At 39.3% G+C, this 24,657-nt stretch overlaps 1 protein-coding gene across 4 annotated transcripts in view; it reads left to right on the top strand.

Annotated features, from left to right (window-relative positions):
• Window positions 1-24,657, top strand: part of CCDC88C (coiled-coil domain containing 88C) — a 126,426-nt gene that overhangs the window by 20,637 nt on the left and 81,132 nt on the right. For all 4 annotated transcript variants that reach the window (XM_027869911.1, XM_027869910.1, XM_027869912.1 and 1 more), the window contains exons 6-9: window positions 295-376; window positions 1,012-1,170; window positions 21,472-21,618; window positions 22,524-22,668. In XM_027869911.1, the coding sequence (XP_027725712.1) occupies window positions 295-376; window positions 1,012-1,170; window positions 21,472-21,618; window positions 22,524-22,668 (533 nt within the window). The remainder of the gene's footprint in view (window positions 1-294; window positions 377-1,011; window positions 1,171-21,471; window positions 21,619-22,523; window positions 22,669-24,657) is intronic.

The following is a 24,657-nucleotide window of genomic DNA, read 5'->3' as shown; positions in this document are numbered from 1 at the left end:
AGACCTTGGTCATAAGAGTAATTTGTGGAGATGAGTTCTTCTTTGTCTGGTACAGGTAGTACCTTGGCAGGGGATCTGTCATGCCTGGTGGATATGAGCTTAGGGAAAGGCCAGGAGAAAACAGAAGGAATTCATAAGGCAGATTCATTTCTGCAAACTCCATTTACATTTGTGGCTTTTCCCAAAGGACTCAATTTCCTTTCCCCCTCCCACTCCCTCTCTGACCCTGTACAGGCTTTGTGTTGTTGATATTGTTATCTCTCTGAGCTCTCACCTCTAAATCCCTTTCTTCAGGGAGGAGAAATCAGAGCAGCTAGTCGATGCTCGGCATGAAATTGATCAGCTGGTGCTGGAACTGCAGAAAATCAAGCAGGAGGTAAGGAGGGATAGGCTTCCATCTGGCAAACATTTATTAAGCACCTACAGTGTATAGAATACCATGTTTTAGGATTAAGAGTTAGAGGAGTGGGATTGGGAAGGTTAATAATAAAAGCCAAGAAGTTAAGGCATTCTTCATCGGGAATTCTTTTGGTTTTGTTTTTTAAAGCAGAAGCACATTTATTTCCCAGTATATTCCGAGGTGATAGCCATCTCCCACAGCAGTGCTCAGTATGTGCCCAGCCAACCATGTAGTTAAGGAGTACTTCATCAGAAGTTGGTTTTTTTTTTTTTTAAAGCAAAAGTAAAATTATTTCCCATATAGTTTCTTAAGAGTTTTCTGAGGATAAAGCTAACTGAGAATATTAAGAATTATAGTAGCAATAGCCATCTTCTGCAGCAATTCTCTGCATGTGCCCACCTACCTACTTGGTAATGAATGGTTGGTAGACAGTTTCTTCAGACACCAGCATTTTCCTTTTCCTGCAATTCCTGGATACCCTTAATTCCCCATGTTTCTTTTTTCAAGCAATAGATCCCTCTCTCCCTGGCTCCCTAGCTCTTGTTAACATGCCTTGACATCTGAAGATAACATGGTGCCCGGTTTTCTTCTTTCATTGTCCATCTATCCAGAATATCCACCTTGGCGCTGATGCCCGCTCTGCACGAGCCTACAGAGATGAACTGGATTCTTTGAGAGAGCGGGCCAACAGAGTGGAGAGGCTTGAAATGGAATTGGTCAGGTGCAAGGAAAAACTGCATGATGTGGATTTCTATAAAGCCCGTATGGAGGTGAGGCTTATTACTAAGAAACAGTTGTCTTGGGTAGTTTCTTTTTCTGGGGTCAGGGTTGTTACCTCTGGTTGGTCATCAGAAGCATATTTGGATGGATCTGTCTGTGCTCTCCTTTGAAGGAACTATGAAGGTTTATGTAGGTTCTGTCTCTCTACTTTCGAGCCAGTGTAGACCTCCACAAAGTACCCCTCCCATTCTCCTATTCAGTAGATCCCGGACTGGAAGTCAAGAGATCCTAGGTTCAAACCCTGACTTGAACATTCAATAATTATGTGTCTCAAGACAAATGACTTAACCTCTCTTTGCTTCGGTTTCCTCACGTGCAAAGAAAGCATGGTTGGAATGGGTGGCTTCTCTTCTAGCTATAAATCTAACCATCATTACTTCAGTTTTTGGATCTGTACACATGGCATCTACTCAATTAAGGATCCAATTTCTGTTTTCTCTCCTAGATTTTAGTTTCCTTATTTGGGCTAGACTTAAAATAACCAATATTTATGTAGCATTTTAAACTTAACAAAACACTTTCCTCACAGCAGTCTTGGTTGTAGGTAATTTTTTTTAATTGTTGTTTTACAGATGAGTCAGCATAGACTCAGGTCCAAGGAAATAAAGCTGGAGACTAAATCAAGACACCAACTCTTGTATTCTGACCTAAAATCCAGTGCTTTCTGCTCTGTACAATGTAGTAACATGCATGGTGACTTTTGGGGAGAAAATACTACCATCCCCAAATACCTCCCTCATGCCCTACTAATAGTTTCTGAAATCCTATCATGAGAGCTTTATTACTTTGAATTATGACATGGTTACAGTTTAAAATGCAAATATCCCTGGGGAGATAGTGAGGTTGAGTTTTAATAAACAGCTTAGCATGAATTAATTTATTGGATTCCCTTAGGACAACAGAAATGAGAGGAATTAGATGGAAAGCTCTTAGAAATGAGATTCTGAATCCCCAAGAAGAAATTATTCTGATGAGGAATAAGTTGAGCTGCTTAAAGAGACTGATATGGATATACAAAGAACTTACTGGGGATCGGGATAGGGCCTGTGTTTTCATCAGTATTGAAGATTTCCGGGTGAGGAAATTCCCTTCACCAATGCAGGTCAGTGCCTTTTTTCCAAGGTATTATCTCAGTGCCTGGAGCACTGAGAAATGAAGTGATTTTTCTGGGCTTCCACAGCCAGTACATGTCAGTATGCAAGACTTGAACCGAGGTCTTCCTGACTTTGAAACTGACTTTCTCTCCATTTTGCCACACTGCCTCACTGACAGATTTTTAAAAGACATGTATAGAAGATGGAACCAAGGATAAGTAATTGAGGATTAATAGAAATAGAAAAGAGCAGAATGGTCTTGGAGGAATTGTCAGGCATCCTAAATTCCAGAATGATGTGAATTTGGAAAAAATGCTAAGACCAACAAAAAGCTTATTTCTTTTTTATGATTTTAAAATCTTTGTTAGAGACAAAAGATGGATTGAAGAAGGGATAATAGGACCACTGAGAATAGGATAATAATAGAGCAGACACACGTGAGAAGGCTGAAAGCTTCAACTTAGTTTGCTTCTGTTTTCTCTTCCAAGGATAAGATCTTTGGACCAGAAGAATAGGGGCGGAAAAGTTAGCAGGAAATGGAAATGCAAAATAAATGAAGGAAATGATCAAACAGTATTTGGTCGTACTCAGTGAGTTCAAGTCAACAGGCCTACTAGATCATTAACATTCTAGGGTACCGAAATAGCTGATAGCTGTCCTTTGTGGGCCTCTGTCAGTGATCTTTGAAAGATCTTGGAAAATAGGAGAGATGTCATAAAGGCTAATGTAATAGGGCTATTACTCTACCAGTTTGGAGTGGGGGGAAGAGGGAAGGAGGAAAAAGTGGAATCTATAAGCTGTAAACCAAGGAGTCTGACTTCTAGAATTTTGCCAACAATAAATAGAACACATCAAAGGAACGGTTTGTGGGCACTTTGAAAGGGAAACAGTGATTTTTGAAAGACAACATGACTGTTAAAAACTGGTCATCCTAGACTTAAATGCCGTTCCTGTTTTTGGCAGGTTAGTCTGACTTGAACACGGAATATAGTAGATATATAGCATACTTAGATTTCAGCAAAGCACTTGAAAAAGACTTTAATGCTAAATCTATGCATAAGATGGAATAATTGGTCTAGATCAGGGATTCTTAACCTGGGGTCGGAGAACTTTAAAAAATATTTGGATAACTGTGTATTTAAATAGAATTGGTTTCCTTTGTAATCCTATGTACTTTCTGCATTTAAAAACATTATAAGAAGGGGTCCAAAGGCTTTACCAGAGTGCTGAAGGGGTCTTTGGGAAGAAAGCTATGGCAAATCTAGACAGCATACTAAAAAGCAGAGATATCACTTTGCTGACAAAGGTCTGTGTAGTCAAAGCTGTGGTTTTTCCGGTAGCAATGTATGGCTGAGAGTTGGACTATAAGGAAAACTGAGCATTGCAGAATTGATGCTTTTATATCTGGTGCTGGAGAAGACTTTTGAGAGTCCCTCAGATAGCAAGGAGTTAAATCAGTTAATACTAAAAGAAATCAATTCAGGCCATTCACTGGAAGGTCAAATACTGAAGCTAAAGCTTAAATACGTTAGCCACATAATGAGATACCAGGATTCATTGGAAAAAAAACCCCTGATGTTGGGAAAGATTAAAGGCAGGGGCAGCAAGGTGGCGCAGTGGATAGAGCACTGGCCCTGAAGTCAGGAGGACCTGAGTTCAAATCCAGCCTCAGACTAAACACTTGACACTTACTAGCTGTGTGACCCTGGGCATGTCACTTAACCCCAATTGCCTAAAAAACAAACAAAAAAAGGTTTAAAGGCAAAAGAAGAGGACAGCAGAAGATGATATGGATAGATAGTGTCATGGAAGCAACGAACATGAGGTTGAACAGACTTTGAGAGATAGTGGAGGATAGAAGGACCAGGCGTGCTACGGCCTACAGGGTCGTGGAGATTCAGACATGACTGAACAAAAACAAAGGTGCTCGTGAAACAGAAATGATTACGCCCCCTGGGGCTAGAAGATAATACAGTTATGGGGATTTGGAACTGCATGAATGACCATACCCAAACAATCGTCCACTGAGTTCCATATTTTTTCAAGTTACTATCTACCTTATTAATCACTACTCAAAGAAGTCAACTTGAACTTAACTAGCTTAATATAATATTTTAAAGTTTACAAAATACTTTCCCCTAACAGCCATGTGAAATATTGTAAATATTATCCTTGTTTTATAGAAAAGGAGATTGGAGTTCAGACATTATCTCACGTGTCTGTCCTTGGCCCTGAGCTGATCAACATTTTTTATGTTGGATGACCTAACCTCGAGGGATTCTTAACATTTTTTGTGTCATGAACCTTTTAGCAGTCTGGTGAAAACTACAGATCCCTTAGAATAATGCTTTTAAATTCATAGAAAATGCATAAGATCACAAGGGAAGCCAAATATGTTGAAATACACCCCCCAAATTTTTTAAAAATCAAATTCCTGGACCCAAAGTTAACAACTCCTGGTGAGGTTCCACAAGGATCTCAGAAACACCAAAGGATGTGATGGTCCAAATCAAAGAAGATAAAACTTTAATAGGAATAAATGTGCAGATCTACACTTGGGTTCAAAAAACCAACCACTAGTAGATGATGTTAGGTGTGGGACTAGACAACAAATCTTTTGGTGAAAAAAAAAATTCTGATCATTTCATTGTAGTAAAAAGTTCAATATGAATCAATAGTGTGAGATGGTAGCTAAAAAAAAAAAAAAAAAAGGAATGCTATCTCACTCTGAATTTAGAAAGTCAGAATGCCCAGAACACAGGAGGTAATACTAGTTCTGATATTCTATACCTTGATCAGGTCATATCGTTGTTTGGTTCTTAGCACCATTTTTTAAAAATAAAATTTTATCTTTTTTTTTTTTTAAATATCACCTACCTTTCCCAATGTATAACTTCCTTCCCAGAAAGCCATACCTTATAATAAAGAATAAAAAAGAGGAGAAAAAAGTTCAGCAATACTAACCAACCTATAAAAAAAGTCTGAATATATGCAGTATTTCATTGTTTGGTACTTCTGCAAAGAAGGAAGCAAGTACCATTTTTAAAAAGTGAGGGGTATTTTTTGTTTCTCTATCACCTACGCTCCCTCTATTCTGTTTTTTCCCCCTCCAGCCAACTCGTAAAACAAAGATTTTTTTTTTTAAGAAGAAGAGAAAATAACATCCAGGGGCAGCTAGATGGTGCAGTGGATAGAGCAACTAGGACCTGAGTTCAAATCTGTTCTCAGATGCTTACTAGCTGTGTGACCCAGGGCAAGTCACTTAACTCCAATCACCTCAACAAACCAAAAAAAAAAAAAAAAAGGAAAAAAAGAAAATAACATCCAAATCTATCAGTTCATTGAACAACATTTGATTATATATTGGGCACCATGTTTTAAGAAAGACTTGCTGGAGCAAGTTTAGAAGAAAGCAACCAGGATAGTGACAGGACTAGCAGATTATCAAAGGAACTAGAGAGAGAGTTTATCTTAGAGAACAATAGATTAGGGATAATCTGAGAGCTGTTTTAAAGTATCTGGAGGGCCATCATGTGGAAGAGAGATTAGATTTTTTTCTACTTGGCTTCAGAAGGTGAAACTAGAAACAATGGACGGAAGGAGAAGAGGGGCAGATTTAGGCTTGACGTAAGCTCAGACTTCATCACAGCCCAAAGGCGGTGGGCTGCCTGCCCAAGAGTTGGTGGGTTCCCCATCATTGGAGGGCTCCAGCTAAATGCTCGGTGGCACCTTGTTGGGAAGATTGTAGTGAGACTGTTCAGGGACAGGTTGAATTAGACTCTTTGTTTCCTTCTAGCTCTTAGGCTCTGTGGTTCTCTCCTTTGGGAAGGAGAGAGGGAGGAGACTTTTGGAAATGGAGCCCGCAGAGGAGCAGGAGGGATAGTCAGAGAAGCAGGGGAATATTCTAAACAGACCTCGAGTGTGTCATGAATTGGACAAGACTTGAAGACATTGTCCCATCCAAAGAGGGGAGACTGGCTATAGCAGGATGGGAAGTCATGCCGCCCTGATGTGTGTGTGTCTTTGAGACTGACGACGCAGAGGTGCTGGTCTCAGCAGCCTGGTATGCTCCAGAAGGATCCCCGGCCAGCGTGGCTGGGCGTTCTGCACCCTTCTGACCAGAGGGAGGTCAGGACTCACTGTCACATAGCTCACAGGGAGTGACCAAAGCGTGTTGGCCCAACAGGACACATTTTCTTTGAGCGATAAGCAATCAATTAGCACTTTATTTTAAGAAGATGCATTCTCACTATCAGCACCCTACCCACCCCCGAGGGTGATGGTAGAGGGGGGCTATGAAAGTCATATGGCAATAATATTAAACGTATGACCTGGGCACAGTCCTTGAAAGGCAGCAGAAGTAGTCTTATCAGAATAGAATTCCTTGTCGTGTCAGATTTAAACAGCTGCTATGAGATATTTTGTCCCATTGGGTGAAATTGTGCCTGGTGGCCTTCTCTGGGAAATGTCATGTATAACTTGAAATCTAGCCTGCTGTGCAAACCTGGGTGACACATTTAAGCAGCCGCCCCCAGCAAGGACATACCAGCCGTAGGATTGTTCCTTCAGGAAATACCGATGGGATTTAGATGAAATCCGGGCATGTGTTCAAAGGAGTGGAAAAACAACAGTGCCTTTTTTTTTTTTAACCCAGCTGTACATATTTGGCTATATTAATTGGATAAAAATTGAATTATCATTTCCCCCTTCTATATTTATACACATACACATATACATATATGTACGTAATGTGCTTGCATGTAAAATATGTACATATTCATGTATATACTCACATAACACAAATGGTATTTCTAAATACATACACACATAGTAAGCTATTTCTGCTAATGGGCATGACTAAGGACATAGATAATTTAAAACCATTGCATTTGGATTTGAACCACTTGAGGGCATAGTGAAAATTTAGTGCCCTAATTATGTTTTACATTGACTAATGGGATATGTTTTGAAAGGGGCACTGGTAGAGGCAGAAGCTTCTCATCCCCTCTGACACTTAGCAGCTGTGTGATCCTTTCCAGGCCTTCATATAAAATGGGAGAGATAATAACATTACCTGCGGGAAAGGAGGGGCTCACTGTATATTAGATGTTTTTCTGAAGGCTCTTCTTTACTAATACCAGTTTATCTTATAAATCTGAAAATGGGCAGTGATTTCGTTGTTATAGATCAGGTCTGCTTAACCTGTGGCCCCCTCGGGCCACTTGCAGCGTGCCAAAGGATCTTGGGTGGCCCTCGAAAAGTGTAGAGGAAAACATTCTTTGTATGTAGATTCAGAAATCCTTTGGTGGGTGGCAGGTTGGGCAGGCCTGTTATGGAGAAATCCCTGGTATAGAAACTTCCTCATCAGTAGCTAACGCATATGTATGCTTTAATGTTTGCAAAGCACTTTACACGTTAACTCATTTCATCCTCACTCCAACCAACCAATCATTAAACATTTAAATGCCTGTTATGTGCCAGGCACTAGAAAAAGTGCTAGGGATACAAAAAGAGGTGAAAGACAGTCCCTGCTCTCAAGAAACTCACAATCAAATGGATTAGACAGCGTGCAAACAAATGTATACAAATAAGCTACATACAAAATAAATAGGAAGTAACAGAGGGAATGCATGCACTAGGACAACCCTATGGGGAAAGTGCTATTGTTATTCTCATTTTGCAGATGAGGAAGCTGAGTCAAGTTAAGTGACTTCCCTAGGGTTATAATCTAGTAAGTGTCTGAGGTAGGATTTGAACTCAGATCTTCCGACTCCAGGTCCAGTACTTTATCCGCTGCACCACTTAGCTTCTTCTTAGTAATTACCTCTATCAGTGTAGGCCAATGCCTTCCTTTTCTGCAACTTAATCTTTTTTAATTATATTTTTAATTTTTTTATTTTTTACATTTATTTTTTAAAATGTTGAATTCCAAAATTCTCTCCTTTCCTCCATCCTCTCCCCTAGTCACTGAAAAGGCATGCAGTATGATTAGACATGTAAAGTCATGCAAAACATGTATCCCTGTTATCCATGTCTGCAATTTAATCTTGCTGCCTAGAGCACAGAGAGGTTGGTAACTTTGGTAAGGTCACACAGGCAGCATTTGTCAGAAGAGCACTTGAATCCATGACTTCCTGGCAACATGGAGGACACTGGACTCAAAGTCAGGCAGACCTAGGTTCAAATCCAGCTTCAGACACTTAGTGTCTGTTCAGCCTTAGACAAGTCAGGTAACTTCTCTGAATTGTAGTTTTCCACTTTGTAAAATGGAAGGGTTCGACTAAGATGACTTCTAGAGTATCTTCCTGCTCCTAATCTATGGATGTCTGTGGTAGTTTTAAAACTAATTTGTATTCCCTGAACATAGACCAACTCATTTAATTCATGTGCAGCCCAAATGGGTATTGGGTGTGTTGGCAAGCCATCTTGAGATTTTGAAAAATTGGTCTTTGATAATCCACGGAGTGAGTACGGAAATAATTAGAAATGGACTCTGTGTGTGTATGTGTGTACGTGTACACACTATATATATACACAGACACACATATATACATATGTGTGTGTATATATATATGTATATATATGCAACAAGTATAATAAGGTGTGTAAAGTGGTTTGCTAGCCATAGTGCATTATGTGAGTGTCCAGCATTGTTATTTAATTCTTCCATGTACTTAGGCAGGGATGTGTTGGAACCAGTTTGTGCTAGCTCTCAAGAGCCAGTTAAATTTTCTGTTTGAGCATTTACACCTTGGAAAGCAAACACTACAAATCAGAGCTTGACTTATTGTTTTGTTGATTGTTTAAACTTAAGAAAATGATGGAGAATATGTTAATAATGTAGATTAAACTTTAAAGTGTGTCATGAGTACTTTTTTGTGGAGAATTGGTTGTTAAACATTTACCAACACACCTCCGCCTGGGACACACATTTCATTTCATTTATTTATTTATTTATTCATTCATTCATTTATTTATTTATTTGACTAGGCAATGGGGTTTAGTGACTTGCCCAAGGTCACACAGCTAGCAAGTGTCAAGTGTCTGAGGCTGGATTTGAACTCGGGTCCTCCTGACTCCAGAGCCAGTACTTTATCTCCTGTACCACCTAGCTGCCCCTGGGCATACATTTTTTAAAATATTTTAATACATGAAAACATACATGATTTCACTAGCATTGCTTCTTATCATACTGATACAAACCTTAATGCCGTCACACTTCAAAGGATAGTTTCTGTGAGTTCTGTGAGCAAAACAAAAAATTTTCACCTCATTTTATAGCCAACTTTTTTTTTTTTTTTGGTGTTTGTTTTTTAGGCAGTTGGGGTTAAGTGACTTGCCCAGGGTCACACAGCTAGTGAATGTCAAGTGTTTGGTATGAGGCTGGATTTGAACTTAGGTCCTCCAGACTTCAGGGCTGGTGCTCTATCCACTGCGCCACCTAGCTACCCCTATAGCCAACTTTCTGGTGATGATTCTTTCTCAACTAAGACACAAGATTATTCTGTTGTGTATTAGAGATATAGTCACAAAGAACTGTATGGGAGTCCGGGGAAAGGTCATTAATGGCAAGAAAATTAGGAAACCCTTCATGGAGGAGGCAGCATTTGAATTGGGATTTAATGTTTGGGAAGGAGGAGGAAAACAGCCCATGCTTAGGGAATACTGTGAGCAGATATGGAGAAAACCCATGAGTGTTTCAGGAAGAGAGTATTTCAGCATTCTGGCTTAGCTGAGATACTTAGTTCATGGAGGAAAGTGATGAGATAAGCCTGGATATGTAGGAGGGCACCAGGTCGCAGGGTATATTGACTGCTCACCTGTTAAATTGTCACTCTCTAGATTTTTTTTTTTAATCCTACTTTATAATGCAAAAGGACCAAAGGAAAAATAAGCAACTGAGACATATGCTGGAGTCCAGTGAACCAGCATACTTATTATATGGAGAGATGTGGACTAGATAATATAATTAGATGCATTCATAACTTGGTGGGGTGGCCAGACTCAAAACAGAATCATTAAAGGTTAAGGGGTCTCCAGTGGGATTGTACTTGGCCCTGTGCTTTAAACATTTTTATCAGTAACCTGGGTAAAGGCATAATATGCAATTTACAGAACATATTAAGATGGGAGGAATAGTTAATACAGTGGGTAACAGAACCAGAATCTAAAATTATCGTGGCAGGCTGGAACATAGGGTTGAGTCTAATCAAATGAGCTATTATAGGGATCGATGTGCAGGCTTATCCTTGAGATGATGATATTAATAATACGAATAATGATAACTAGCCTTTATATACCACTTTAAGGTTTGCATAGAGCTTTATATAGATTATCTTGATTGATCTCATGAGGTAGGTGCTAATTATTATTATCCCCATTTTACAGATAAGGAAACTGAGGTGCAAAGAGGTTTGTTTTGCTCGTAGTACCTTTTCTGGTTATTTCTGATGTTCATGTCAATTGTACTTATCATGAAAGGGGTCCAATTGATGTCTATTTATTTGGATATATTTATTGGTAGTAAACAAGAGAATTCCCTTCCAACCTCTGCCCCTAGAAATAACATGATTAAAATTGCAGAGTAGGGAATTTTTTATTGTTTCTGTAGGGGGATGAGAGCTGTGTTGACTTTGGGGGAAGAACTTGGTGATCGTATGTTTTTGAACTTACGGTCAACGATATTAAATGATTAATAAATAATTGTTGACTTGATTCAACATCTTTGTGTAGTTCTTTGTTAAGTTTACACATTTTTTAAATTCATGTGTTATCTGTGGATTCAGGAAGTGGAAGAGATTAATTTTACAGGGTCATCTGTGTTTCAACCTGATCTTTTATTTCCCTTTGAAAACATCTTTATTTGTCTCTGTTCTGCTAGGGGTGGGGCATCACTTGTAGATGAGAAGGGAAAGGGCAAGCAAAAGCAGAAATTCCCAGGAAGATTACACTGGTTATGATGTCCTTATTGTTGTCTTATAGATGAATTCCTATAACCCCCAAACATTGAGAAAGCCAACTGAATCTTCTTGGTTGACTGTTGCTGTTGATATCTGTTCCTGGCAGTTCTGTGAGGTTCCATTTGTCTACTTAAGTTCAGCATCCAACCAGCATTTACTAAGCATCAGCTGTGATTGATCCAAAGTTTAAAGAAGAGTTAGTTTCTGCCCTCATGGAGCTTACAGTTTTGGATGGTATGTGATACCTCCAAGGTTGTTTGTGTACAGTACCCTGACACAACTTATTTTCCGCCTAGTTTATAGTTGTTGGGAATTTTTGTAATCTCTAGAGCAGTGAGTTTAATTTCTTTTTTTTTTAATTATTCTTAACATTTAAACATTTTTTTGAGTTCCAAATTCTTTCCCTACCTTTAGCCCCTCCCCAATCACCGAGAAGGCAGGCAATATGATTCCCATTATGTATGTGAAATCTAGTTTAGAATCTTCTAATCACTGTAGTCTCATGGAAAGAGCAAGAGATTGGGAGTTAGGAGACCTGAGTTCTGGTCCCATCCAACACTGCCTCCATCTTACTTGGGCGAATAACTAAAAGAGTTGGGCCAGATGATATCCTGTCTCTGTGGTTCCATGGTTTCAAGAGCATATTGGGAATGAACCTATCGTTGTAAGAACATTTAGTCAAAACTCTTCTGAGACGTGAATTCTCTGAACTTAATTACTCCAGAGAAGGTTGTTGAAAGTCCTCATGCTGTTTCTGCCATTTTAAGAGTAGATACCTGTTTCTGCAGATATCTTACTGTTCTGTGAACAATCTTTAAAATGTTATATAGCTTTTCAGACAATAAAATATAATTTAGGCACAAACTGTGCAAAGTTCTGTCTTGTGTTGAAAGGGATGTAATAATTGTGAGATTGAATTCCTGTCATTGAAAGTGATGGGTATAATTTAGTGGAAGCAACACTGAATCAGAAGACCTAGGTTCAGGTCCCAACTTCAGATGCTCATTATGTCTGTGACTTTTTCAGCAAGTGATTTTGTCTGTCTGGATCTCAGTTTCCTCATCTGTAAAATGGGGAAGGGGGTAATTGGACAAGATGATTTCTGAAGTCCTTTGTAGCTCTAAACCTATAATCCTAAGGCTGGGCTTAGAGTGCTTTGGTGCTATGTTGCTAGGTGACACAATGGATAGAGCTCTGGGCCTGGAGTCAAGAAGACCTGAGTTCAAATCCAGCCTCAAACCCTTGCGAGCTGTGTGACCTTACACAAGTCACCTAACCCTGTTTACTTCAGTTTCCTCATTTGCAAAATGAGCTGGAGAGGGAAATGGCAAATCATTCCAGTCTCTGCTAAGAAATCCCTGAATGGGCTTATGAAGAGTCAGACACAACTGAAATAACGAAACAACAACATTTTGGTGCCGGAGAAGACCTTATAACAGGGGTGGGGAACCTGCGACCTCGAGGCCACATGTGGCCCTCTAGGTCCCTCGAGTGCAGCCCTTTGACTGAATCCAAACTTCACAGAACAGATCCCCTTAATAAAAGAATTTGTTCTGTAAAACTTGGACTCGGTCAAAAGGCTGCACCCAAGGACCTGGAAGGCCACATGTGGCCTCGAGACCACGGTTTCCCCACCCCTGCTTTAAGAGATCATCTTGTCCCAAAGTCCTGCTCACTATTTTTTCAGATGAAGAAAACAAGGTTGTAGAAGTAGTGAATTACCCAAAGTCTCATAGCCAGTTAGTGGTAGGACCAGGACTACTAAGACTTCTGGCTTCTGTCTTACCAGCTGTGGTAAGAGTAGGGCTTGGTTCACCTTGGCTAAGCCAGAGACCACCAGCCCCCTTTACCAAGGTTTTCCCAGTAAAGTCGAACAATCCTGGCTGCTATTGACAGGTCTAAGAGTTAGCTGGATTGAAGGAAGAAAGAGACAAGAAGTTAAAAGGATAGGAGAGGGTTAAGAGGGAGAGCTGTCTAAGTTAGAGAATTGAGTGTGTGGAGTGCCGCTGAGGTTTGCTTCAGATAACAGGTAGTGGTATCTCTCCAAGGATCATGGTATAATAGGAGCAGTATCATCTCACCCTCGCTGATGTTTATGTAGCACCTTAACATTAGCAAACTGCTTTACGGATGTTATCTCTTTTAATCTTCACAACAACCCTGCTGAATTAGGTGCTACCCTAATGTGGAAAACAAACAGAAAAAAACAAAAGTGTCTTTCATGACTTCTTCAACCAGTTCTTTTCTATCAGTGAGGGTGAATCCACCACATTTGGACTTTTAACGTCACAGTTCCTCTGTGACACTCAGGAAAGCAAAGACGAGAAGAGCACTGAGAATAAATCAGAGGACACAGAGGGAAGTCTGTTCAGGTGGCAACACAAATTTGAGGACATTGAGGGTTAAAAGGAGAAAGATGGCAAACACTTGGAAAATCTGGCATTGTGATGGGGGGGGGGAAGGTTAGAGAGAATCACGATAACTACCAACCCATGCCCTACCTTCTCTTCTCTGTAAAATTTTATATGGATAAAAAGATAATAATAAGAGCTAACATTTATATAGTACTTACTATGTGCCAGGCACTGTGTGAAGCACCTTATAGTTATTATCTATCTCATTTGAACCACACAACCACCCTGGGAGATAGAGGCTACTATTATCCCCATTTTACAGTTGAGCAAAGTGAGGCAGATGGAGATTAAGTGATTTGTTCAGGTTTGAGACAGGTTTTGAACTTGGGTCTTCTGACTCCAGGTCTGGTGTTCTGTCCTCTGCCACCTAATAATCTGCACATATATGGGCTTTCTTGAGAGATGTTGTAGAGGAGAATCCTGCTAAAATAGAACTAGATGATTTTCTCAGTCCCTTCCAGCATGGATATTCAGTGTTACTTATTAAGTTCCTATGACTCAGTTTCTGGAGGCTGAGTGCAGTTCCAGACTTGCCTTGTCAGGAGGTTTGGGTGCCTCCCCTTAAATCTTCAGGGCTGAAACTATAATGAGAGTGTCTGAGGTATTTCAAATACTTCACCCACCCATCTTCTTTTAACAGTTTTTAAAAGTTCATAACTGAAACACCCTCAAAAATGAGCATTTCTGTATGTATATAGAACACAAAAAAGAGGATTCTGTTTCAATCTATGAATTTCTTTTCATTCTGCTTGCTTTTTTGAAAAAGCATGTGATAAAGTAAATGCATCACTTTCAAAATTACCATGCTTGTCCAGGTTTCCTTATGTTCTCCTCTTTACCTAAAAAATGTTTCTATGACTCTTTCTTTTTGGTATTACTATTGCTTACTTCTTCTTTGAACTTGGCCCTCCGTTTATAAACAGAGAGGGGAAAAAACCCCTTGTAACAATAAGCATAGTCAAAATAAATCCACCCAGTGTCCATGTTCAAAAATATATGTCTCTTAATCTTATTGCATCTTGCCTTTATCATCTTTTTGTAGGTAATATGCTTCATCATATATCTTTTGGAGATGCGGTTGGTCATTGCTTTGATCAGAGTTCAGTTTTTTTTTTTGTTGTTTTTAAATAGTGTTATTGTCCCTGTATTAATTGTTTTACTGGTTCTGCTTACTTCATTCTTTATCTGATCATTCTTTCCATGATTATCTAAAACTGCCCTCTTCTAGCTATCTCTTGAATCTTGTACTTACATTTCAAAGTTCCTATTTGGTTCACAAGTCTTAATCAGAGATGCTTGAAAGCCCCTGTATTCCATTAAATGTCCACATGTGTGATCCTGTGTTTCCTTGGTCCTTGACCAAAAAAAAAAAAAAAAAAGAATGAAAGAAAGAAAATAAAAAAGAAACTGGATTTTAGCTATAACATTCCTGGGACTTTTTTCATTTTGGGGCTCATTTGAGGAAATGATCAATGGATACTTTCTGTTTCTACTTTGCCCTCTGGTTCTTGGCAATTATTTGGGATTTCTTGAGCTATGTCCTGGATGTTTTTTTAAATTACGGATTTTAGAGAGTCTAATGATTCTAAATGATCTTACCTTAACCTTTTTTTTTCCAGGACAGTTTTTCATAGTATATAGATTTTATATGTTCTTTTTTTTTTAAATCCTTAATTTGGTTCTAATATTTTTTACTCTTTCATGAAGTCCTTGATTTTTGTCCGCTTTCTGTTCTAGTTTTCAGGGAGTCTTTCTTAGGAAGATTCATCACTTTTCTCTTCTGAAAGTCTTATTCTCCTTTCCTTTAGACCTTTTATTTCCTTTTTTAAAAATTTTGCTTCATTTCTAGGTATTTATCTAGTTTTTGTGGAAAGTAAATTTTTTCCTTTGAATCACTGCTTATTGTTGTGGTGTTACTCACTTTGAGTTTGAAATTTTAAGTGTATCTCTTAATCTGTAATAATTCTTGATAATGGTCAGTATCCTCTTCTGTTTGCTCATATCTCTCTTGATTCTCTTCCTGAATTGGAGCCTGGTGAAAGGGCTAGGCTCTACCCTCTGATGTGCTTTTGGGTGAAATAGTCAGCTCTGCCTGTTCTTGACTTAGGTCACCTTTGCTATCTCTAGGCTTCTGGGTGACTTTTTATGTAGTTCTGGGGTGGTAAAAGTCACTTACTTATGTTTCTCATTTGATTTCTTGATCCATATTTGGTCTGATGTGATTTTCAGGGTTTTTTCTCAAGTAGATATGTGGGAGCTGGGCTCCCTGACTCCATCCAGTAGCCTTCTTAGCCAGAAGTCTTCATATCCAACATCTGATAAGCTAGATAGGATAGGGAAATGCAGAAAACAGGAATGAAATATTTCAGGTGTAGAATAAAATTATTTTCCTAAACTGAAAAACCAAGAGAAAGACTAAACAATATAGCTGAATAGTTAAAGATAATATCTCAACCTAACAACCATTTCAACACTTCTTTGTTCTCTGCTTTCCAGCCCCTTGGCCCTTAGCCCTAAATGACTAGCCCCTCTCCCTTCCACCTCCATCTATCTCCTCTGATCCTGCTCTTGAGCTAGGATAGCTACTGTCCTTATGACTAGATACATTACAAATTTATATAATATAACTTCACCTGGGCCCTCCCTACATCAAGGCAATCCTTTTTCCCTCACTAACTGATTCCATTTCTCACTCCTTGCAGAGACATAATTCCCTACTTTGACCTTTCTCCTAGTCATTGACAAAGAAATAGATTTCCTTGTCCAAGGCCAACCCCTCTACATGTACATTTCATCCTTTCCCATCCTTTCCTCCTTAGTAGATTATATTCTCAAAATCATTCCCCTACCCCCATCTTCAACTTCTCCCTATATACTGGTTCTTTCCCTGTTGCCTTTGAACATAACCCAAGTCTTTCTCATTCTTAAGAAACATTCACTAGACCTTCCCATCTCCTCAACTTATTGTCTTATACTTCTCCTTCCTTTCCCAACCAGATTGCTTGAAAAAGTCATCTACACTAACTGTCTCTCCTCCATCTCCTCTCTCTCTCATTCTTCAGCCCTTTGCAGTCTGGCTTCCATTCTCATCCTTCCACAGCTCTGCTCTCTGAAAAGTTACCAGTGATCTCTTGATTGCCAAAACTCATGGTCTTTTCTAGGTTCTAATCCTTCTCAGCCTGCCTGCTGCATTTCACACTATTGACAACCCTCTCCTCTTGGATACTCTGTACTGTCTAGGATTTTATATCAATATTGGTTATTGTCCTGCCCATCTGATAGTCCTCTGTCTCTTTTCCTGACTCATCATCCATATGCTGCCTCCAGCCATACGTGTTCCCCAAGATTCTTCTGTAGTTTACTTCTCCTTCTATATTCTCTCTTGATAATGTCATTAGTTCTCATAGGTTTAACTATTATATGTATGCAAATGAATGAAATAGATATATTTAATTCTTAAATCGATGTAGTTTATATATTTTACATACATCTGTATTTGTGTATAGAGAGTATGTATATATATACATGCATGCTCATGTACATATACACACATATATACACGTGTGTGTGTGTGTGTGTGTGTGTGTGTGTGTGTGTGTGTATGTGTGTATCTGGCCCCAGACTCCCCCATGATCTTCATTTACACATTACATTTAAAAGTGGATGTCCCGGAGACATTCCAAACTCCACATGTCCAAAACTGAAGTCATTATCTTTCCTTTCCTCCAAATATCCCTGTTTTTGTCAAAGGCACCACCATCTTTCCAGTCTCGTGGGTTCATAACTTCAGCATTGTTCTCAACTCCTCAGCTTCTGTCACCCCACGTATGGCCAAATCGTGCTTTTTCTGCCTCCACAAAACCTCTCATGTGTGATCCCTTCTCCCCACTCTCATAGCTACCACCTTAATAGTTCAGGCCCTCACCATTTTTCTTCTTGAGTATTGTGGTTGCCTCCTAATTGGTTACTTTGATTGAAGTCTCTGATCCCTACAGTCTGTCCTATACACTGCTGCCGAAGTGATTTTCCTTAAGCATAGAGCTGACTATGGAACTTCTCTACTCAGCCAGCTCCAGTGACTTCCTTTTGCTTCTTGGTTAAAATATAAGCTCATTTATTTAGCTTTTAAAGGCCTGCCCAATCAGCAACATATCTGTTCAATCACACTGGACATTGTTCACACTGGCCATTGCTCTGCTTTCCTGCATCCCCATCCAGCCAAATTGGTTTTGCCTGTGTTCTTCATGCACAACACTCATCTCTATCCTCCGCACCTTTGCATTGGCTGCACCACCTGCTTGAAATGTGCTTCATTCTGTCTCTGGCTCATTGAGTGTCTCTCTCTTCCTTTGAGATGTAGCTGAAACACTATTTCTATATCACATATTTCCTGATCCATTAATAGCTAGTGCCCTCCCTTTCAAACTACCTTGTAATTTAACTACTAAGTATTTACTTGAATTTATTAATTTAGTATTTATGTGAGATATGTGTATACATATATCTATATGTGTACATATACATGTCTATGTATATATACATACATACCTATACTGTATACCTATCTATATGCATGTATACATATGTATGTATATACACACATACCTGTACATGTATCTATACATATATTTATATGCTTATATATCTCACATAAATATTAACATGACTATAGATATTATATATTTATGTATATATGTGTGTATGTATGTGTATTATATATTCATACACGCACACACACACACCCCAATTTATTTATTTATTAACTCCCCCATTAGAATGTAACTTCATTGTGAGTAGGAATTGTTTCTTTCTTTGTACTTGTTTCTATATTGCATAACATAATGCCTGGTATATAATATGTGTTTTAAAATGCTTCTTGACTGATTGATTTTTTAAAAATAATCAATGGTTTATAATTTTTTCTTAGTATTTTTAAAAACAACTTCTTTCAGTTATCAGTTCCAGTTTTTTGATCCATTTTATCTGCTTCTCTGATTTTCTTCTTTTGTGCTTGTTTTGGAGTTATTAATTAGTTGATTTTTCTAGTTGACTTAATTAATAAATTTTTATTGCTACCTTTTAGTTTTAGATCAGATACATTTCCCAATCCATCTCTCTCTTCCTCCTTCCCCTTCTCAGAGAGTTATCCCTTAGAACACCAAACAAAAAAAGAAATTTAAAAAAAGGTTAATAAAACTAACCACAATGTTCCATACCCATAGTTCCCCACCTTTGACCCCATTTGGGGGAATGCCTTCTTGAGATATAGCCAAACCATCTACAGTTCTTCATTCTACCCTTTGATTACAACTTTGCCCATTGACCAAAGGGAGTGATTTTTTTTTTTTCCCACCAGTCCTTTTGGATTCCGGCCTAAGTGTGCCCCAGCCAATTTTTCTTGCATCTCTGTGGGCAACCAGCCAGCTGCAGGATATGAATGACCTACCTAACCCTGTTCTTTGTATTATAATCAGTGAGAGTAAGGGGGTAGAAAAACTAATAACAGGCTTCTTGTCCACCCAGAAAAGACTGTCCGGATTCCCAGTGCGTGCTTGAAGGCATTCAAGGGCGTGGGGGGGCATTCTTGCAGGGCCCCAAAATGGCTTTTCAGAATGGTGAAAGGTAAATACAAAGAAAATGAAAACAGTTTTCCGTGGGCCCTTCTAATGTGGAGTGCAGCAGTGATGTGAAGCGAGAGCACAATTGTTTCCTTCAGATTTGTTTAGCAGTTGGTCACAGGGCTAAAGTGGCAAATGTACCCCTACCCTCTTAGGTCTCTGTGGGGCAGGCAGAATTGCTGTGTTTGATTTTGGGGCATTACCTTTGCTGGAGAATGAGAATTTTTCAAGGCAGAGAACTTTTAATTTTCTGAAGGCACAAATGTGGCATTAGAAAATCCACTTTGAAAAAGGAAGATGGACCGAATAGGTATTTTAGTGCCAACTGCTTCCTTGAATCTCTAAGGCTACCTACTTTATTTAAACCTCCTGTGTGCTTCATTATTTTCTAACTTGCATTATGATTAAAGGTATCTTATCATCTCTTTCCTCTTCCCCTCTCCTATTATAATCTTAGGTCTTTAAGGACAGACATTCAGGTAGTCTTTTTTTCTCACACATGATACCCCATCTACCATCCTACACCCTCTTACCTAGACAATTTTCCTTCAATACAGACCTAACTGTATTACTCCCCTACTCAGCCAACTCCAATGGTTTCATATTGCCTTTTGGATAAGTAATAGCTAGTATTTAAATATCAGCTGCTATGTGCCAGGCACTGTGCTAAGCACTTTACAAATATTATCTCATTTTACCCTCATGACAACCCTGGATGTTATTATTATTTACCCAATTTTACAGATGAGGAAATTGAGGCACAGAGAGGTTACAAAGCTAGTGTTTGAGGCTAGATTTGAGCTCAGGTCTTCCTGACTCCAGGTCAGAGCTGCCCCACCTAGCTGTCCTAAGTTCATAAGATACCAAGTTTTCCGCTTGGTTTCTGAACGCCTACAGAGTCTGCCCCAACCTATCTTTCCAGCCTCACTGTACATCACTCTTTCTTCCTCTAGTCTGCTATCCAGCCAAACTGGCCTTCTCTCTGATCCTTATATACAGTAATCCATCCCCAAAGTCCTTCCCTTTGCAGTGGCCTCCCATGAGCCAGAAATCTACTTGCTCCTTATCTCTGCGTCATAGACCTTCTTCTCTTCTTTTAAGGTGCAGTTCGGATACCTTTTTTTTTTCTTTTTTTTTTTTTTAGTGAGGCAGTTGGGGTTAAGTGACTTGCCCAGAGTCACACAGCTAGGAAGTATCATGTGTCTGAGGTTGGATTTGAACTCAGGTCCTCCTGACTCCAGGGCTGGTGCTCTGTCCACTGCGCCACCTAGCTGCCCCATGGATACCTTTTTTTGCATGAAACCTTTCCTCATCTCCCTTAGCTGCTAGTGCTTTTCCTCCCAAACCACATTGTGTTTGAGTTAAAGAATGAATGAAGTAATCCCAACTTGCACTGTGCTTATATTCTAATAGAAGAGACAAGTATATATACAAATACATACAGCTTAAATGAGTAAATAAATACAAGTAAGGATTATTTCATCCATTCAATGAATATGCATTTATTATTGTTGTTCAGTCTTTTCAGGCATGTCTGATTCTACATGACCCCATTTAGGGTTTTCTTAGCAAAGATATTGGAGTGGTTTTCCATTTCCTTCTCTCCAGCTCATTTTTCAGGTGAAGAAACTGAGGCAGACAGAATTAAGTGACTTGCCCAGGGTCACACAGTAAGTGTCTGAGGCCAGATTTGAATTCAGAAAGACAAGTCTTCCTGGTTTCAGATCCAGCATTCTATCTACTGCACCACTAGCTGTATAGGAGGTACTTAATAAATACTTGTTGATTGATTGATTGATTGATTGATTGAATTATAGCTCTGTGCCTAGCACAGGACCTTGTACATAGTAGGTGCATGATAAATTTGTAGTTGAATCTGATTATAATATGATTAGGTGATCTGATGATAATATTCTAGATAACTTATCACAGTTTTTCTAGTTAGAAATGAATGCCTGTTTTAAAAAGGTATATCTCAATTTGGATTTTTTAGAATGTAGAAAATTGATTTGAATTGATCCAATGAGATGATATTGTTAATGACCAAATGTTACTCATAGACAAAATTTCCTACAGTGTGTTTGTTGCCTGGTTGTCTTTTATTTAGACTCACTTGGCCTAAATAACTGGAATTGGCAGAAGGGAAAAGTTCTCAACAAAGAAGTTATTTTACCTAAATGCATTATGTTTGTTTATACTGTCTAGGAGTTGAGAGAAGATAACATCATCCTAATTGAAACCAAGGCAATGTTGGAAGAACAGCTGACAGCCGCTCGAGCCCGAGGTGATAAAGTCCACGAGCTGGAAAAGGAAAATTTGCAGCTGAAATCAAAACTTCATGATGTGGAGCTGGTAGTGAAGCTTTGTTATTAAATTATATTTCAGGAGTGACAATCTCTTCAGCTTTTTTAGCTGTTTTGTTTTTTTAATAGAGGATGTAGACCTCTGACAGTAATAGCACTCATCTACAAGGTGCTTTTTTTTTGCATTTCATGTTTTTCGAATAAGAGATAGCTACTCTCTCTCTCTTTTTCTCCATCTCTCTCTTTCTCTGTGTCTGTGTCTCTGTTTCTCTCCCTGTCTCTCTGTGTCTCTATCCATCTCTGTCTATCTGTCTGTCTTTGTCTGTGTCTCTCTGTCTGGCTCTCTCTGTGTCTCTGTCTCCGTCTCTATTCTGAGTACTGGGATGAGGATACAGAGAAGAGCAAAAATCCTCCTTGTCTTCAAGAAATGCTTCTGTTTAAGTAGAAGTCATTTCACTTCTCTGGGATTCAGTTTCCTCATCTGTAAGGTGGGGCTGATGATGCTTTTGTACTACTTCCTCCCAGGGTGGTTGGAAGGAAAGTGCTTTGCAAACTTATAAGGTACCATAGAAATCTGAGTTACTATTACCTGGAAATGAGGCACTGTTCTTCTTTTAAATGGTGTCACTTGCAGGTACTGCTGTGTCTACTCTAGCAGGGTTCTTTCCCTGCATATTTTTTGATAGGGATGCACATCTAAGTTTTGACAAACGCATCAGTTCTTGCGCATCTTTCACCCTTTTCTTTTAATGACTTTTTGTTGATATCCTCTGTTTTCATACCACCTGAATTTCCCCTACATCCTTTTTTCGTGAAGCTGTCATGACACATCCTCCATGAAATGTTTTGTGCTTCTGCCCTGCCAGGAGCAGCTGGTTTGTTAATGCGAGGGACCGGTCCCTGCACTTGCTGAGTTTTATCCTGTCCCTCCCTATGCTCTTCCTTCTTCCCTAGGACAGGGACACAGATAAGAAGCGAATTGAAGAGCTTTTGGAAGAAAACATGGTCCTGGAGATCGCTCAGAAGCAGAGTATGAATGAATCTGCGCACCTGGGCTGGGAGTTGGAACAGCTATCCAAGAATGCTGACCTTTCAGATGGTAAATAGACCCAGGAGGCAGTGACTCAGTCTTCACTGTCCTTTCCCTTTCCATCCCATGGAACTAAGTCTGACATCATTTCCCTTGGAGTCCACAGCTAAGCCTGATAATTCAACCCCAAAGACCTAATTACCTTTAAAATGCCACTTGGAGTGGTCTCTGTCTATTCCCTCCCCACCCCTTGAAAATAAAAAGTTCAATAGCCTTTTCTCTGGAGTGAGAAATATGGATTGTCACTATGTCATTTCCTTTCCCTATGGGAACTCCGTGGCATTCTGAGTGTAAGCCAGCATGGCGCCCAGAGGCCATCTTAAGCAGATTTATGAATGGCTAAGAGTACTTGATGGCAAAGGAAGCTCCCAAATCACCATTTTCCCCCACTGAAGCCTGTGCCTTGGGCATTCTTATGCCCATTATATATTTGCCAAAGTGGAAAAAGATGTCGGCCATTTTTTCCCACTCTCTGAGATATACCAAATGGGTGTTTCTCTTGTTTTGCACAAATCAGCAAGCATTTATTAAACATTTACTATGTGCCAGGCACTATGCTAAATACTTATGATACAAAGAAAGCCTAAAACATAGCATGCACAGTAGTCTGTCAGATTGTTGGATAATTTGCCTACACCTCCCAACTTATTCTCCATATACACTATTTCCCGTTGAAGAATTTCCCAGGGGGAAAAGCCTTCTTGTTGGAAAGGGTTTTATGAACAAGGACTCAGAATTACACTAGGAAGCACTAGCACCAAACCAGTGATAGAAGGTTCTAAAAAAGGACATATGCATAGTCACCACTGATAGCAGTGATTTAGTATTTTTCATTAGTATTTTAGTATTTGCAACTCTACAAAGTGGATTCTTTTTTGTGAAAATCTTGGATTTGTTTCTCAGCAGAGGAATAATATTGGTTATCAATTCACCAGAAGTATTTCAGTATTGTGGAAGAGCATAGTCTAAATCTTGATCATTGATTCATTCTGAAAGTATGTATTATTGGGGAAACAGGGAACTGTTAAGCTCATTCATTTATTTATCTGTTCAACAACCATTTTATTAAGTGCTTATTCTATGCAAATTTAATTCGCATGATACTTATTCAAGCCATCCAGTCTGGCAATTTTTTATTAGGGAAATAAGCATTTTTAAAATTTACTAATAAGTCTTTATTAGTATATTTTTGAACGCCTCTTATGTGCATGGCACACTATTAGGCATTAAAGATACAAAGATGATAGAAAGGAGTCTGATCCTCCAGTAATCTATCTTTTACTAGAAGGATAAATAACAAATAAGTACATATTCCTGATAATTTGAGTGGGGTAGGAGTGCTAGCAAATAAGAATGTATGAGGAAGGGCTCCTTGTAAGAGGTGGCTCTGGAGCTGAGCCTCAAAGGAAAGATGAGGAGGAGGAATACATTGTAGGCATCCATTTTTGCAGATGCACAGAAGTGGTGGATGGGGCACCGTATTTGTAGGCCAATTTGGCTAGAATGTATTGCATGTGACTTGAGACAGTGATAATAAGGATGGAAAGGTACCCTGGTGCAAGATTGTGGAGGACTTTAAATGACAGGCTAAAAAGCTTGTCTTTTATTAGAATGTAGCAGAGGTAGTGAACCTGCAGCATGTGGCTCTCTAGGTCCTCAAGTGCGGCCCTTTGACAGAATCTAAACTTCACAGAACAAAAAGGCTGCACCCAAGGACCTAGAAAGCCACATGTGGCCTCAAGGCCACAGGTTCTCTATCTCTGGACTATAGCAGTCTATTGAAGGGTTATTAAGTAAGGAGAAGATAAGGACAAGGGATATGGTGACAAAAATGGGGACAGTCAGGTCATACAGTAGATGGAGCGCTGGGCCTGGAGTCAGGAAGACCTGAGTTTAGATTTGGCCTTACTAGCTGTGTGACCCTGGGAAAGTCGCTTAACCTCTGTTTGCCTCAGTGTCCTCATCTGTAAAATGGGAATAATAACGGCACTTCCTAGG

The sequence above is a fragment of the Vombatus ursinus genome, unplaced genomic scaffold (genome assembly GCF_900497805.2).
Source record: "Vombatus ursinus unplaced genomic scaffold, bare-nosed wombat genome assembly UNPS02014794.1, whole genome shotgun sequence".
NCBI classification, from domain to species: Eukaryota; Metazoa; Chordata; class Mammalia; order Diprotodontia; family Vombatidae; genus Vombatus; species Vombatus ursinus.
Note: the sequence above shows the minus strand (reverse complement) of the source record. Positions and strands in the feature narration are given on the sequence as shown.